The 17,975-nt window shown below is 40.1% G+C and overlaps 2 protein-coding genes across 4 annotated transcripts in view; one reads left to right on the top strand and one right to left on the bottom strand.

Annotated features, from left to right (window-relative positions):
• The window catches only part of psmd1 (proteasome 26S subunit, non-ATPase 1), a 36,594-nt gene that overhangs the window by 10,887 nt on the left and 7,732 nt on the right, over positions 1-17,975 (bottom strand). Inside the window, exons 17-19 of the mRNA XM_005920964.3 lie at positions 4,852-4,966; positions 1,875-1,991; positions 895-997 (exon numbers count right to left, since the gene is read on the bottom strand). Of these exons, the coding sequence (XP_005921026.1) occupies positions 895-997; positions 1,875-1,991; positions 4,852-4,966 (335 nt within the window). The remainder of the gene's footprint in view (positions 1-894; positions 998-1,874; positions 1,992-4,851; positions 4,967-17,975) is intronic.
• On the top strand, positions 8,041-17,825 carry htr2b (5-hydroxytryptamine (serotonin) receptor 2B, G protein-coupled). Of its 3 annotated transcripts, XM_014333190.2 has the most exons (5): positions 8,041-8,516; positions 8,881-9,459; positions 13,492-13,692; positions 14,296-14,756; positions 14,984-15,114. In XM_014333190.2, exons 2-5 carry the CDS (start codon positions 9,183-9,185, stop codon positions 14,996-14,998), a joined length of 954 nt encoding a protein of 317 aa, XP_014188676.1. In that variant the 5' UTR covers positions 8,041-8,516; positions 8,881-9,182; the 3' UTR covers positions 14,999-15,114. The 3 variants fall into 3 exon arrangements, with proteins under 3 accessions (XP_014188676.1, XP_005921023.1, XP_005921024.1); XM_005920961.2 differs by having other exon boundaries at positions 8,900-9,459; positions 14,296-17,825; XM_005920962.2 differs by having other exon boundaries at positions 14,296-17,825.

Here is a 17,975-nt window from a genome sequence, read left to right as displayed (position 1 = left end):
TTCTGCACTGAAAACAGGGCTAAGCAGCTTGTGCAGGAAAGAGAGCTGAGGGTGGGAAGAATCAGGGGTTTTGGTCTCATGCAGGGACATCCTGGCCTGAATTTATTGCGCCTGATCTGAAGCATGATGGAAATCCTGTCGGTCATCAACATGGATAATCTACCCAGAACAAAATGATCGTTAATCAGAGAGCAAGAGGGGTCGAGTTAACAGCGAGCCAATGCTGTGCTTAATGAAGAAAAGAAAAAAGTGTCATGTAAAGGTGCTCGGGTTCACTTTGTGAAGAATGCAACACCTGAGAGTGTATTTCAGTGTGTTTCCCTGCTATTAACACACACATGCTTGTATTTAGATGAAACCCTTACACTGGGGTTTTCTTTTTGCATACATATGAGTTCTCCATGTGATGATATGCAGCTCTGTAGGACCTCACACACACACGCGCGCGCGCACACACAAGCTGCTTGCTTGTGTCTACAAACAGCCGCACAGACACACAAACACAGAGACTATCAGACAAACAATAATTACCGCAGGGAGACCGACAGGCCATATGGCTGCGAGCAGAGCGGAGCTGAGGTACGGGCTGCCAGGCGCTAATGCACCTTTAGCATGATCTGTTCCAGAAACGCAATGCACGGGTGGTCAGCCAAAGGAGGGGGTTACTGTTTGCTCGAGTGCAAAGGAACTCCAATTAAGGCGCACACAAAACCACAAACCCACCTAACATTTAGAGCCGTTCACTTGTTTTACCGTGTAATTAAGAATTACACATCTTTTTGTACTCCACTAAGTGGTGAAGGCATGTAAGGCAGGCGGGACTGCATACCCATTCATTCTCTCACTCAGTGACTGACATGGATAAACCCACAGCAACTCTGTTTGGAGACCGACCTGCATCGAGGATTCCCTGGGCCACGATGGCGCCGAACTTGGCCATGACGTCATCGTGCTTGTCGTTGATCACCTTTGCGTAAAGTTGCCTGAACTGGTTCACCTAGAGTCAAGATGAAATTAGGAAAATTAATTTAAAAATACACTGCAATAAAGCAGGAGGTGCTCAACATATAAAGGAAAGAGCAAAGATTTTAAACGCAGCCGTCGCAGGCTTTAACGCATTTATCAGGTTCACTCAGTATCTGCAGAATATTAACAGCACATCAGCTTTGTGACACCTGCGGTGATGATGATGTACCTGTCAGAGTTCCAACATCAAGAACATAAAGTTTTGTTTTTGCAAATAAGCTAAGTCAATGCTCTGCTGGGTTGCTTTCAACATATTTGGCCTAATTTTACCACCCGCAAACTATTGGCCTGTCTACAACTCCACAGCAGAACTGGAAATTACAATGGTAGGAGGTTGTGTTGGGGGGGGTGGGGTCATAGATATTCAGCTGCTAAAAAAAGAAATAAACAACTACCTCTTGCAAAATTCTGCATACTGCCTCGAGGCTTATAGACCTTTGCTGTGCAGATGAAGACTCTTTGAAAATGCATCTGGTATTTCTTAACCGTCTATGACAAAGTATGCGGTGATTCAAGGGTGAGTGCGTGCAGTTATGCTGGGACTAGTCACTCTTCAGTCTTCCATGGCACAGACCTTATTCCTTCTGCATTCACAATACTAATACTTTCTGCTTTCAGTCAAGTCTTCCCACCTTTCTTCCTTCTCACGGTTTATTCAACAAAACCTCTGTCTCATTGGTATCGCATTATGAATCAGCCAAGACCGACGTGCAATAACAGAGCAGTTTTGTTTTTCTACTCGTGTACATTTTACATCCAAAAGGAAGTTCCTCTGTTTTATAGTTATACTGAAGAGTGCAGACAGTCTCACTGAATGCTGGTCCTGCCTATTACGCCTGCTCACTTACCTTGGGACAGGTGACTTCAGTCTGTTGGACCATGATGAGGGCAGAGGCGATGAGGGCGCCTTGTCTCACGTAATTTACAGGGTCGTTGGTCATGGGCTCCAAGAGATTGATGGCCTCCTGTGACAAGAAACACAGAAGAGTAGGAAACATTGGTTTAAATATACAACATTTTCACTTTTTTCAAACTGCAGGCCTGGAAATTATTCGTTCATATTTAACTCAAATTCATGATTTAAATGATAAAATGTTCTTAGAGGAGCTTTAAGCATTTCTCGAAGATTGGTACTGAAGATTAGACTGTTAAGACAGATGTGACGGTTTTGCTTCTATAAAATAATAAGGCAATTTTCAAAAATCAATGGACCGAGCCTTCATAATCTTGAAGGTCTTTTATAATTCAGTCTCTTGCACAGAATGATCTGTAGAACCTCACTGTAAGTTTTAGGTCATCAGGCTGAAAACGCCTCATTTATCTGTTAAAGCCCAAACAATCAGCAAATTTTTGTGCCGTAAACTTGAAGTACATCATTTTTCACAAAGAGGAGTAAATACAGTGATTTTGTTAACACGCTAGTAGATGACATCAAATATTTACAAGGAAAAAATGAGCCACGTTTCCTAAAACAATTTAGAGAACTTCTGTGACATTATTTATGCAGTATTTCTTTCTTTTCCAGAAAAAACCCAACAACAATAAAATCACCTCTCTGATTTCTTTTGGAAAAAATGCATGCAACTTTTTATTTTAAACTTTAAACGTATTTTATTATGAAAAAGGGAAAAAAATCCCAACAGGAAAGATCAGTGCAACAGGGATATTTCTGTTTGGTCAAATACGGGAGAGGCAATTATCAACAGAGGCAACCAGACCTCACAAATTAATGACATTAGTGTCATTCATATCTGGTTGTCCTTGACAACTGTCCAACAATCAGTCTCCTCCCATGATTACTGTGAATGAATGAGTGAGGCAGGACTACCTCGCTGCCTCCTCCTTTCTGCTCTCCCCTGTGTTTTTCAGACAGTCTATCATTGATACTTTTGTTTCTCCTGAACAGAAATGACTGTAACCTACACCAGCAGGCTCAGAAGGAGGCGTCAGCTCCACCGAGGAAAGAGAAACAAACTAGGATGATGACAGTGGAGGTAAAATAAACCATGTTTCATGAATGTCTTCAGCTCAGCTGGGTGAGACACTCGTGCACCAGGATGATATGTTAAGAGTGGAAAGCCAACACTAGTCCACCACATCCTGCCCGTGATATGTTCTTGGAAGGACATAGTGGTGGGGTGGAGGCGGGGTAATTAAAAGTATTTACTGTCAGATCCAATCAAGTGCAGCGGACTGGTTACTTAAGATCACGTTAATCCATTTCCAGGGTTTTCTTCATGTTTGAGCTCCAGTGTGGCTCAGTCTTTAAATTAGATTCATTTGAGCTCTGCTAATAACTGTCTGCAGGCTTGTGCAAATAAATAGAGCAACGCAGAGCACGGTCTAACTTCCAGTTTATTACACACTTATAAAACAGTATCACATGACAGGTCTCGTTAGTCTGCTTGGTGTTAAGATTACATTTCCACACATTTTTTTGGTGAACGGTGTTTCCATCAGGTCCACCAAACAAAGTGAACTTTTTCTTTTTTTTAAAGAAAATCACAAACAGCCTCGGTTAAAACATTCCTCAACTTTCCAGTTCATATCTCCTCCTTCAAGTATATAAACAGATCAGGAGCAGCAGCCCAGTAAATATCATCAAACTCCAAGCTGTAAATGACAGCAAAGAAATGTGCATCCTCTAAATAGGTGACCCAGTTCTTTGGTCACAACATCATCACTCCTCTAACGTACTCGAGTTCTTATTCGAGGGAAAAACCAAGCGGTGGAGCTTCGGAGCCGATCACTCCTGCAGCACGCCTCTGGGCTGACTTGGTCCAAAATATTCTCCTTAACGCTCGAGTCTCAGTGAGGAAGAGGGTGCAAAGAGGATGCTATCATTCTGCTGTGGCTGCGTCACCCAAGACTGAGCAGCCAACATCTCAGGGAGCGACAGCACTCCTGTCTTCTGTCCTCTTCCCTCCCTCTTTTTGGAGAAGCCAAACAAAATGCATGCTAACTCATCTGCAATTAACCCTTTTCCCTCTGTGCTGAATAGGAGTATCTACAAAGCAGTGTAAGGAAATTGTGGCAGGACATTACTGCACTCTTGAAACAGATGAAGTTCAAATGCAGTCTTCTCCCATGATCTTGGTGTAATTAGTTTTTTGACAATGCCATAAATTTTAGCATTTCGTCTTATGCCATCATTCTGTGTGAAATAAGAAAGCAGACAACCTCTTGTAGATGCTCCTGCAGAGGTTACAGACGTCAGTCTGTACTCACTCACCCCAGCCCCACAGGGAAGCTATCAATTTAAAGAGAAACTGTTCATTCAGCATAGATAATCTTTGCATCGCTGATGCACATTACGCCAAGAGAAGAAAGAAGCCGCACGGGACAAATGAAGTCAGCAGGTGTAATGCTGCGTTTGTGGTAAAGGAAATGCTATGTAAGCTTTTCTTTGACACATAGTTTAAAAAAAAAAATTAATTCTAGCTGTGATTACCAACTCCAGGAGGAGGAAGTGCTTTGTAAAGACATATTTAAAAGAGAGAAAAAGTTCAGGTCTAGTATGCTTAAATCAACATAGTTCACAAAACACAGCTGGAAGACTGGACAATTTTTAAAAGGTTGAAGTCCTCTATTAACCTCAAGTAAAGAGAAAACCAGCGACACCATTGTAAGATATTTTCCTCTTTTTAAAAAAAACAACATGTTGTTGATAACATATTAGTCTATATTCTAGTGCAAGTCCGGCTAGCAAAATCCAATGTTTCCTGCCAGTTTTTTATTTTGAAGTATTGCAGTACGTGTTGATAGCAGCTGCTCAGAAACAAGACAGAAAAGATTTTTGGAGCAGAAGAAGGAAAAGACACTGACCTTGTTGCCTGTCCCTGCACAGCAGATGCCCAGAGCCATGGCAGCCCCACAGCGTACATGAGGGTTGTAACTTTCTGACAAGAGAGAAACCACACTGGGACACTGCTCTGGGGTCCTGGAGACACAAAGGGGTAGAAAGAAGAGGCACTTGAAGTTAATCACAGACAAATGTCATTAATCAGTTCAGATTGCTGTTGGACTAATCACAGCTTTCTGGATGCTGTGATTTATCAAAGAAAAATTAAACAATCAGAAACTCTCACAAACTTCCCCAAATCTTTACATTTGGTTCTCACTTTGATTAAAAAAAATTGATGTACACACACACACACACACACACACACACACAACACACAAACACACACACACACACACACACAGGACATCCTAACCAAATGGTTTGGGTAAATTGTACAATATTAACCACATGGTAAAAACATTACAAATTCCTACAAATGTGAAGGAATGTGCTAATTAAACACATATTTACCAGCACCGCTTTAGTCATATAGGCACAACCTGCAAGATCATATCAAAATTTAGCTCAGCGGGTGACAGTCGTTATTGTTTTCTGAGTAAAAATTCTCTTAGTTAAAAAAAAAACAAAAACTAAACAAAAATCACTTTGAAGCAAAATATGCACGGGCACACGCAAACGCACAAAAGAGGAGGGAAAAAACAAAAACATGATGTTGAACATTATCTGATAATTCCCTTGTGATAACAACGGCTCTGCCCGGGCTTGAATTGGTAGGCTGATTGGTGAGATCACGCAGAGTTTTGCATGAAGAGTTGGTCTGCTTTAAACTGCAAACAGATGCCAATCAGTGACTCAAGGATCACAGAGAACGGCCACGTTTAACTAACTGACCCAGCAATGCTATAGTGGAAATAAAGAGGCGGTCCCTGTTTCTCACATAACACTAAAAGCTCAATGATCCACAGAACAAATAGAAAAGCAGGAGAATGAAACAGTGGTGCTTATTGGATTCTAGTTCGTTTAAAAAAAAAAAAAAAAAAAGGCTTTAAACTGTGTTTGTCTATATGCCGAATTATTCTACAAATGTGTTCACAAATTATATGAAAATTATGGTATAAGTTCAGTAAAAACAGTCTTGGAAGCTTCACAAAGATGACTTACTTCACTACTGACTGGATGAACTACACTGGGTCCAACAACTGAAGCTATAATCACCTCGTTATGAGCCTTACAACTATAAAGCATAGAAAGAAATGTTTGAATCAGTCTTTTTACTCATCATTAAAAACAGTTGCGTTAATGGACAGAATATATAACCTATTCAACAGAAGTAGAAAACACTATAGACTGGAAAAACTCCACCTTGGAATTAATAAGTTGCCCCTTCAGAAAAATATGTCATAATAAGATTAACACACACACACAAAAAGCCACAAACTCTTAAACTGTCCATCAATATGGAGGCATGTCCGCAGTGAGTAATCTGCACTGGTCTGTCTGGAATTAAAAGCTCAGCTCGACCATTATATTAGGATTTAGCGAGATCACAAGTGGCAATCACTGAGAGATTTGGATCAGATTTCAGTGTCACCTCCAGAGGGTTTTTTTCTATTCCTGTAGACCGACGGACGGTGACCTTCAATCTACATTTGGGTGAGAGCCAAACTGTAAAGGGCTCACCCAGAATAAGCATTTAGGTTAAATAAAAATATTTATGATGCTTTTTTGAAACTGACTGCACAATAGCTTGAAGCACACCTTGAGAAAACTTTGGCGATTGGTTATCTGAATAGCTCAATCTGAAGCCTTTTCAGCTTTTTTCAGTAAAAGATTACCTTTAACCACCATCAAAATAGAAGAAGTGAGATGGAGAGAAGAAATCAATATTCAGCATTTGTTTCACATGAAAGCCTGTGAAGCTGTGACGCCTGGAATTCGACTTCAAGTTCAATATCCTGGTAATGCGTGATGGACTTAAAAACCTCAGAATTAACTCAAAGGAAAGAGACAAAAAACCGAGCACCAAGTTTATGACTCCACTCAAAGTCAAAGTTGCAGGTGTAGAGCAAAGAAAAAAAAAATCTTAAAACATGTAATTTCTCTGCATGAAATGTGACTGGCAGTCATTGATGTGGTCTTGCTGTATGACTGCAGATCACATTCGGTTGCTTCCAGTCTGTTACAGGAAGCAGTCGTAAAATACATCACGAAAAACACCTGGACAATGTTAATTTTAGAAAAGAGGTCATGTGGCTTTTATAGTTTACGCTAAAAGGTAATCAAAATTCATCCAAAGAGTAAACAAAACAAACACGTGTGAGTATACTGCTATAATAATAAGTGATAAGCAGCTGCCAAAGGGCAGACTGTTAACTTGTTAAACTGCTTAAACTGGGAGAAAAAAAAAAGTGTCACGTCTAATGGTACATAATGTTTTTATTTCCTTTAATGTTGCAGCAGTTTAAAAGTTGGCAAACATGCAGATCCCAAGAAATAAGATTAGTTATCATACTGAAAACATGTTTGGGTAAAAGCAGCTGTTGGAGAGATAGATGCTGCCTCTAATCACAGTGCTACACCTGATGTGATGATTTAAGCATTTAAAAAATTTTAAACTTCTGGGACTGAAGAGATTAAACTTCATTAAAGGATAAGCAAAGTAAAAGAGAGCAGATTATCTTATGCATGTACTGCCACCTTGACAGAAACAAGGGGCATGCATCATCTAAAATATCCAAGGGTACACTCTGAACTTCTCACTTAAAAAATAAATAAATAAATAAATCTGCTTTTAAAAGCAAAAAAATCAAAGCAACATCATGACTACAAGCAAAAAAAATCTATAGAGAAAACAAAAATATACATAAACAGGGGATAATTTCTTAAAATCTATATCATCTATTAAAAAAGGTTTCCTGAGATTTTCTCAATGTGAGCTGACTGAGGACAAAAGGCTTTAACAGCTATGTAGTATAAGTACATTTTCAAGCATGTACCTCTAGACAAAAGGTTCCCCCCATACAGTGCTCCTACCTCCCCTCTTCTTCGAGCAGAGGAGTGAACAGAAAGTGACAAATATAAACAGTAGGACGGCGGTGTTGAAGGAAATTACCTCCCAGAACAACTGGCATGTTGCCATCATGAAGACATTCATCTGTTTTGTATAGAGTCTGAGTCACTTGCAAGCAGAAGGGGGAGGGAGGGGACGAGAGAGAGCGAGCGTGAGCTGATCGCAGGCTGCAGACGAGAGGCAACGAGTGAGAACGGGTGAGCAGCAGAGGAGCAACAACATCTGAAAGTTTTAAACCTGTGATCGCGGTAGGTGACGCGCGGCGAGACTGGAAGTTCCTCCAACATGTGGAAGCGAATAAATTCCACATCACGGACCGCTTCAGACTAAGACAGATTTAGGATTCGCTGCTGAGGGAGGGCGTTCTCTGTCACATTCTTCTATGGGAAGGGAAGAAATTTAAAGATGAGATAGGAGACATTAAAAGAGACCAAGCTGTCCCACCTTACAAGGTGTGCAAAGAGTGAAATGCACGGGGTGTCAAGCGGCTCTCTTTTCCCAGCTCAGAATACTGTTTTAGTGTTCAACAGCGTTAAGACGTAAAGGTTTGGGAAAAGACTTAAAGAGCTGAAAACACAAAAGGAGAAGGACAGCTAACATTACCTTGGGAAACAGGTAAGAAACTTTTGCAAAACTATCACAATACTAGTTTATTTTTTTTTATTTGAAAATGGGTTTCGACATCATTTAAACCACTGCTTTGGAAGGTATATAAATTCAAAATCCTACACATTCATCTACTAATTTTAATCAACAAATATCAGCTGAAACACTGTGTACAAACAACTTGCATCTTTTATTAACCTTTAACTGTATAACAGAAGAAATCTGAAAAGCTTTTAAGCCATCACTTTGTTTTCCCAGCTTGGCATTCACATAACTCATGATCTGACTGTCTTTGCTCTATTTATTACTTACCATTGCTGCATTTTGTCATTATTCGGGTAAAGAAAATGACTAATCACTACCCCTTTAACAGACCTATTTCTTCTTTGAAGTGGATGTCAAGAGTGTCAGCTGCCTGGGAAAGTGAGGACCCCTGCTCACTTGCGGAACATCGCACTGTGGAGCTACTAATCGTGTTGGGATTATTGCCAGCTTTGGATTTTATAAGAACAAAGATCATCTTCGTTTGGCTTTTACGGGATGCAGGATCTTGTGTGCCGCCCCTGAACTGTCTCACCCTACCCTGTGCCCTTGCCTGTGGGACCCAGTGACCATGCTGACCGAGTCTCCCAGACCAGAAAGATTAGAGCCCCGACCTACACTCAAGCCCGCTGTATGCTCAGCAGCACCCTGTCTCAGCCAGCCATGGCACAGCTCGAGGCTAACAGCTCACACGCAGGCAAAGTGTCTGAGCTTCAGCTGAAATGGGCTGCCTTGCTCATTGTCATGGTCATCATCCCCACGATCGGAGGAAACATCCTGGTCATTCTCGCTGTGTCGCTGGAGAAAAAGCTGCAGAATGCTACCAACTACTTTCTAATGTCACTTGCTGTAGCCGATCTGCTGGTGGGACTCCTAGTGATGCCCATTGCATTGGTCACTGTTCTCTACAGTAAGTTTAGCACGGAGCTTTGGCTTTGACAGCTTCATTGCACATATACTGCATATGCTTTTTTACATTATATGGGTAGCATTAAAGCTGCACAGGTAAAAATCCTAGAAACCCAAGCATAACATTTCTTATTTTTTCCCTTTTAAAAGGTCGTTTACATTTATTTAAAAAAATAATAATAATAATAATATTTTTTTATTATGCTTACAAAATAAAGAGTATTTAAACTCCAGACGCTCCCCCAGCAAACAACTGCCAACAGTACCTCACCCATGTCTAAGGTGTGACTCTGAACAAAGCACCATTGGAATGATTATATTTCTTTCTTTAATATAGTAAATGGCCTGTATTTGTATAGCGCTTTACACATCCAGTCACCCATTCACACACACAGACACTGGCGCCACCGGCCCTCTGACCACCACCAGTAGGCAACGGGTGAAGTGTCTTGCCCAAGGACACAACGACCGAGACTGTCCAAGCCGGGGCTCGAACCGATTACAAGGCGAACTCCCAACTCTTGAGCCACGATCGCCCCGACAGATCATAATCTGTCATAATATCCAGAAGAACACTGAAAATTGATGTCCAAACCACCAACAAATTTTGAAAACAATTTTTTAAAGTGAGTTCAAGCGTGACCGAAGTGATTTAATGAAGGATGCCCCCTAATTCACAGCAAACTTGTATTAAACCTTCATTAGGCGTTAATATCTGCATAACGACCAGAAGACTTGAGGATAACAGAAGAGGAGAAAAACAATTTGAGAGGCAGTATTAGATCCAATCAAGACTATCTCTAAACAAATTATTCTAGATGAAATAGAACAAGAGATAGTGGACGGTGAACAGTCTACTTTCTCTGGCAAAGGTTTGGTGCCAGATCCACAGCTTGGACTGAACGACTTGCCTCTGGGACTATTACCAATGGAAAGCCATTTTTCCATTAATTCCATTAATAGTGTTGTGCAAATACAGCTGCACAGGAACTGATTTAGACTTGTATCATCAAAATACAGAGCTATGGCAAAGCTACGCATTATTCTCCATTAGTTCAATTGAAAGATAATGAGCTGGATTATAATTATGCCTAACACACAAGAGCGCAGATGTGGATGTGTCACACTGAAAGCTGCACAAGTAAGACTGCTCAGAGATGCTGCTTAAGCGCTTACCTTAATGCAGAATCTAATTAAAGAAGGGCTTTACAATTAATCTGCCATTGCATCTATTTCTGTAACAAATCTGTGTCTGGAAACATGCTATTTAAATTCTGACTGGATCGCTGGATTGAAAAGGATACCAGCTATAAGGGTTTTACATCACTCTCCACATTAGAAACATAAAGCCTGTTCATCAGTCTACCAGGAAGCTTAATCCCCTTTCACATTGCTATAATTGAGCACACTGAGCCCAAAATTCACCCAGTAAACCCTCCAAAGAAGTTTTAGTCACAGCCAAAGGAGAAATCATCAGTAAAATTAGTATTTTATACCACACTTATTTTGGGTTCATCATCAAGCATAATAAACAGTTTAATTTATCAAACAGCCACATATAACAACAAAACTCACAGATTTCTGTTCAACAAGCCTGTGCAGATTTTGTCCTTTCATATCATTCATTTTTGTATGCGCGCTTCAGTAGACACCGAAAGGCCCATTCTGATCCATGAAAAACCTGGGTATTGAGCTAAAAGCAGCTGGCTTTGAAACATAAAAGAAACTGAAAGGGTATTGATTTCTTTTTTCTTTGTTCAAACCATCACTTCAATACGGCAACCTCTAAAGCAATTTATCTAGGCCGAAAATATTTAGTCCTAAGAACTAGTCCAGTCACGTAACTGAGAGAAAACACCAACCGTGATTAAAATGTATTTCTTTAATTTTTCCAGCAGTATTTCTATCTGCTAAAAGGTTACAAAGGTCTACAAAAACAAAAAACAGACTCCTAAAATATGCTCTGCTTTTGTGAAATATATTTTAAGACCCAGGCAGCTGTCATCCTCTCCTATTTAGAGAGAGATGAAGCGCTGAGGTGAACTGGAAGAGGTCATGAGGACACAGACAGAAACAGTGTGTTAGTGTGAAGGATAGCTAACGACGGTGCGGACAGTCATGCTGTGCCAACAACCTTTAGCGAAATAAACAAAGTCACATAGACAAGGTTATAGTACATTGGTACACTAATACCATAAATGTCAACACAACTAAACTAAATATTTCAGTGAAATCAGTGATACAACTGTAAGGTGGGGCCGATGAGCTGTGCTGGGCTTGAAATAATCAGAAACAATAAAAACACACGTAAGCTGACAGACTAATAAAGCTGTGCGTGTGTTGTGTAAATTAAGACTGTTATCATTGTTAATTAAGGCTAGAGATGTGCTGGTCCGGTGTCCAGAGGTGTTTGCTTTGTAGCCGTGTGCAAATGATGAAGGTGGTTGAAGTCCAATTTATCTTTTTAACCTTTATCCCCCTTCTTATAATCTAATAACAGGTGAGGAAGGTGCAGAGAGGCTAACAGCTAGTCCTTTGAAGTTCGTTAGTTAGTTACATTTCTTTTTCTTTTCAGCTCTATACAATGTCACTAGAATTATTAGGCCTTTACCTTTAGCGATCCAATCACATATAAAACAAAATTGATTTCTCTATTAACCAAAGTGTCTCCAGTTGAACAGCTATAACCTCCTTTTATCTTTGATCATCCGTTCAGACTTGCTCATGGAGTAAAGTAGTAGGGCAGGTAGAGCTGGCTGCAGCTGGCAGAGAAACCTACTTTACTTTGAATTAAAATATATAGGTTTTAAAGAAAAGATGATGCAACACACCCTTCCAGAAAATGTTTCTAGTATTCAGCCACTCTTCCACATCTGCTGAGCAGAAGTATACAGACACCTGGAAAATGTAAGAGGTCCTCTTGTTTAAAATATGAGCTATGTGAACAGAAACTCTTGTAAACTTAAAATAAACCAACTTGTAGCCAAAAAAGAAAAAAGAAAAGCCTAAGTGAGAAGCCAGCTCTCTACTAACCAATAATGTGGTAATTTAATACATTAGATTTTCTGAACACCTCTATTCTATATGTTGTTGTTTTTTTTAAAGAGATGTGGATATTGTAGCTGTTTCTACTGTGCAATGTGCTATAAACACATTCTTTCTTATACTTGCCAGAAATGCAAATTATTCTTATCCTTTTTTAAGTAATAACACTTCATCCCCATATTTTTTTAATAAAAGTCCTGCACTGTTGACTCTTAGACACCCACATCTGTTCAAATAGCAGTTTTGTAATCCTTATAAACCAAAAAAAGAAAAGAAAAAACATTGCAAATGACTTTGAGGTGCTGACACGAGCCTTGTATAACTAGGAACTACAGGAGAGCTCTGCTTTATGCTCCAAGTTTTTAATGGGCTGCCACGTGGTGGAACTAGGATGTTTTCAAAGGCAACCATAAAACAAAAAACTATAAAAAAAAATAAGCTTACAAGGGCAGGATTGCTTTAGTAACATTGTAAAACTAATATAACAAATAAACACTTTCCAAAAGTGTCAATCATTTGTCATTTGGGGGGAGAAAAGCTTCCACGTCAAACTTAATCAAAACAGAGTACGAGAAAGCAGCGCAGTAAGGAGGCGGAGGAGACGGGCATAACACAGGAAAATTCCAACAACTGTCTTTTACTATGTTAATGGATGACGAGACAAAAGCCAGAACAACTACTTGCCAGTTTTATACCCAGAACTCAAAATAAACACTACTGTTGAGCGCAGTCTCTGCCACATCTACATAAAGAGCGCCGAGCTCCATAAACACTCGGCGAACCCTCCTTTTTCCAGTAAAGTGATTCCTCACAGATAAACAAACAGCAATCATTTGCACGAGTGCTACTTCAAACCCGTTGCCATTGTCTGATATCTACCCTAACGGGCAGAGAGTATGACCGCATTCTTTTTGGCAAGAAAACGAGTTACACCACAAGTATATTAAACTATCTGCCAACTCTAATTTCCATCTCATCTTCTCTTTAGACTCTGGATGGCCTCTTCCTGAGTTTCTCTGCCCCATCTGGCTCTTCCTTGATGTGCTTTTTTCTACTGCATCCATCATGCACCTTTGTGCCATTTCACTGGATCGCTACATTGCCATCAAGAAGCCGATTCAACACAGCCAGTACAAATCCAGAGCAAAAGCGCTGGTCAAGATCGCACTGGTGTGGCTCATATCCATTTGTAAGTTTGTCAGTTCAGCCTTCAGCTCTACAGCAGTCTTTAAAGTCAAAACTCAAAACATAAAAGCCCCAACAAGACCTGGTTTACACTCAGAAATGCATGCCAGATGACATAAAACAGCAACATATATATAAACAGCACTGATGTGATTTAAAGTCCACTGTGACTTTAAATCACATCCAAGTTTTAAAATAAAAGGTAAAATCAGCTGCATCTCAAAAACTTACGTTAAATACATGAAAACACCTTTACAGCACAGTACAGCTCAGTACTCACACCACTAAGGGAACATTCACTTTGGCTGTCAGGTGTGGCTTTATTTAAACTTTTAAAGCTTACTGTACACCATGGCTTATTTTGAGGGGGGTGACGACTTGCCAGGAATGATTAGTTTACTAGATTTTGTAAACACAAAGATGCTGCAATCAGTCATGCCTTGTTATTGGAGACACATTTCAGTAAAAGCAGCTCTTTCTCTCAAATGAAAAATGACTGCATTTGCAGAAAAAAACAAAAACAAATGCAAGCCAGTAAGCTGTTCATCCAATGAGTGTGGTAATAACCAGTGTTTCCCAGTATTTAATGTTGTTGTCGTTTTTCTAGGTATTGCAATTCCAATTCCTATTAGGGGCCTTAAGAACTACCACCTTCCCAACAACATCACCTTCAACAGCAACCACACGTGCCTGCTGAAACCAACCACCTTCTGGGATTTTATCATATTTGGCTCTTTATCAGCATTCTTCATCCCTTTGACTATCATGATGGTCATCTATCTACTTACTGTCCATGTGTTGCGCAAAAAGGTTTATTTGCTCAGGTCAAAGGTCACTCAGCGTTTTAGCTCTCCGGCGGTGTCCACAGTTTTTCAAAGGGAGCAGTCTATGGCTTCAACTGAAGCCGAGCAAATGAATGTGCTGGACAGCAGACTTCCCCGGACGCAGGAAAAGCCAAATGCAGGCACCACGATCGCTCACACGCCATACGAACAGTCCTTTCGCAGGATGTCAACTATGGGCAAGAAGTCCATGCAGACTCTGAGCAACGAGCAGCGTGCATCCAAGGTACTGGGCATAGTCTTCCTCCTGTTTGTAGTCATGTGGTGCCCTTTCTTTATTACAAATATCACCTCAGTGCTATGCAATGGGTGTGATCCCAACGTCATTGCCCGGCTCATGGAGATCTTTGTTTGGGTGGGTTACGTGTCATCAGGTATTAACCCGCTGGTCTACACCCTATTCAACAAAACTTTCAGGCAGGCGTTCACACGTTACATCACCTGTAATTACAGGAGCTGTGCCAGTAACCTGTCAGGAGGACATCTGAGGCCATCAACTGCAGAGTGGACTCTAACAAGGATTTCAATCAAATCTTCCATGGCAGAGAACTCTAAGCTATTCATGAAACGGGGAATGAAGAACGGCATTGGAGCTGTGGCCTACCAAAGTCCGCTGAGGTGTCGGCAACCTCCTGTACAGTCATCTAGTGGTGTTGTGCTAGACACAATACTTCTGACTGAAAATGAAGATGATAAGCAGGAGGAACATGTTAGCTGTGTATAGACTATGGACACGCAAAGCAAATGAATATAAATCAGGGGTGGGGTGGGGAGGGTACTTAAAGTGGATAAAATTTATGTTGCAAATTTTAGTTCTTTCAAGACAAAGGCTTGTCACGAACAGATGTTTCTGTCAATTGGATACATTTAATGGCAAGACAACAAACCCCAAACTGTTCGTAATCTTTTGTAGCGCACACCTAGAGGGCAAAACACCAAAATGCTGGCTAACTCAGAGCATCAGAGCACCAGAGAACTCGTTTTTAATATGTTACAAGCTGCAAATGTCCAGATCAACTTTCAAAAACACTGATATTTAAAATACTGCATGTTTTTCCATACTTGTAAAGTGTACATTGCACAAGCTGCAGTCCATTTGACAATATTTGCAATATGTAACAATATCCCTCCAGTGCACTTACACTGCCACCAGCACAAAAAACCCCAAAACAAAAACAACAGTAGGTGCAGGTCTATCTATTTTTGATTGAGATGGGTTGCTAATGCCACGTTTGGAAGGTGAAACTCATCTGTTAAGCTTATAATAATGTAATATAATTTAGCCTTTGGTGGGATTTGGCAGCTGTTTTTGTACGGCAGCCTCAGGAGAGGTGTGTTAGCATTTAGTGCCATTATCTTTACTTGCCCAGCAGCTGTAAACAACTGAGCGGCTTGTGAACATTAGCTGGCATTTTGGTTTAATAACTCTGGTGAAAGTAAAGCACATGAAGTCTAAGGAAAGCTTGTTTTGCCCTCCAGGGTTCAAGGTGGTGACCTCACTTAGAAACTAGTAAGTGATCGCTAATGTTTGTTTACATCAGTTACACAAGGATCTATTTTCAACTATGAACACTACATCCACAAAGTTCAGGACATCATGATGACCTGGAAACTCCCTGAATGCAGCATACAGTACATTTCCTATTCTGATGCTTTCAACTTTTGCTGTCTAAATATGCTGTAAACCATCTACATGCTTATATTTTGTCAAGACAACACAGACAGACATAAACGCCTTGCACTCTTGAAACGATACTTAATGTATTTGCTGGACCTTTGAAAAGCACTCTCGTACGTGGATCGCAGCCTGCTGTTTTGACATGTTAAAAAGATGTCCACTTAAAAAGACTGTACATAGAAAATGTTCACTTTAAATGGAAATCTACATGTGTTTAATAAAATATTTCTTGTGTTCCTGATAAAAAGGCCAAATTCTAACCATCTGTGTGTTATGCTGTTGATCTCCACATTCATATGTTACTGTAATGTGATCAGAAAAAATGGCCTCTATCATAAATAAGGGCTGGGCAAAACAAAACACAGCATAACAGCCACAGTAAGACAAACAAAACAAAACAAAAAAGGCTATTCACTTTTCCCCAAATCATAAACACCAAAGCAGATAACAGAGTTTGGCAATAAAAACACTGCTATTTACACTGAAAAAGAAAAATACGAATACTGTAACGACAGCATATTTAAGGAGCAATTCCTGATTTCTCTGTTTAAAAATATCCAGGAAAACATTCAACTAAACTAAAATCCTAATTAGTTATATTCCTGTATAGACTGTGTCACTGTTAAACAAAAGACAAACAAACAAACAAACTGGAACTCTGCTGATTTAGTATGAAAAAGCTGAAACGTAAGGCATTCAAACCTGGCTCTTCTTGTGAGGCGGAGTGCATGCAGTTATTCTTAAGGCATTAGGGTGGGAAATCAGAGAAGAGCAGGCAAACTAAATAGCTCTGGTTCACAAGTCTTTCTAAACACAGAGAAAATTTACACAAGGTTTATGTAGCGGCCGATTGATCACAGGATATCACATGGCCTTTTTGGGCTTAAAAATGCACACCCTGATGTTTGTGAAGTGGCCAGGCAGTCTGTTTAGCACGAGCCCTGCTCTATGGTGGGTAAACACTGATGTTAGTGGGATAAATGCCTGTAAATAACTGGAGAAGACAGTTAAAGTGATAAGGACCTCAGTGGTGTCATTGTCTGACAGAGGAACATCATTCATGAAGACCAGTAACTACTACTAAACTAAATTTTGACAACTCATTACACAAAATATAAAAAACACAAGGTCAGCCAGGAAAACTGAAGCAAAAAAGAAAGAAAACCAAACTGTTTCTGTGTCAGTAGTGACGTAGTGAATAACAAGAACCTGACTGGTCAAAGCCAACTAAGCTCCAGGACATCTGCATGGAAATGACATTCACTGGTTTCATTCATTTGCCAGCTGCTACATTAACTTGTTTGTGTTAGCCAATCAACCAACAACACTTCACTTCACAAGTTAAAATCCCAAACAAGCTAACTGTAGTAAAGCTAAATAAAACTCCCACAAGTAACCAAGAGATCAGCTGCTTGTAATGATGGAAAAACTGGTAAACTCCCTGTTCTCCTTCTAGTTTGTGGGGGACACCAGAGTATCCACAGGTATCGGCTTTATAAAGTTACTGTGGCAGCTAATGCTATTAACCTTAATACGGATGGCTATAGTTGTGCCATTTTCTTTTGCCGTAAGCATTCTGCAAGTCTTTTTTTAAGGTAATGATTTTTATTTATTAATTTACATATAACAAGCATCTAAAATCACACTGAGTTTCTACTATAATGCACGTGCCTCTTTGTGGAGGTTGTTGTTCGTGTGCCAGCTGCGTTTAAGATAGACAGCCAGTTAGCGGCAGATGTGACACACACTGAAATCAACAACCATAAA

This window comes from Haplochromis burtoni, unplaced genomic scaffold, assembly GCF_018398535.1.
Source record: "Haplochromis burtoni strain Fernald_Lab_line unplaced genomic scaffold, NCSU_Asbu1 Contig_5, whole genome shotgun sequence".
NCBI lineage: Eukaryota > Metazoa > Chordata > Actinopteri > Cichliformes > Cichlidae > Haplochromis > Haplochromis burtoni.
Note: the sequence above shows the minus strand (reverse complement) of the source record. Positions and strands in the feature narration are given on the sequence as shown.

Excerpts from the sequence above, each read along its gene's own strand:
- htr2b (XM_005920961.2), top strand. The coding sequence starts at position 9,183 with ATGCTCAGCAGCACCCTGTCTCAGCCAGCCATGGCACAGCTCGAGGCT. Across the intron at positions 9,460-13,491 it reads ATTGGTCACTGTTCTCTACA|ACTCTGGATGGCCTCTTCCT; the intron begins GTAAGTTTAGCA and ends TCTTCTCTTTAG. Across the intron at positions 13,693-14,295 it reads GGTGTGGCTCATATCCATTT|GTATTGCAATTCCAATTCCT; the intron begins GTAAGTTTGTCA and ends TCGTTTTTCTAG.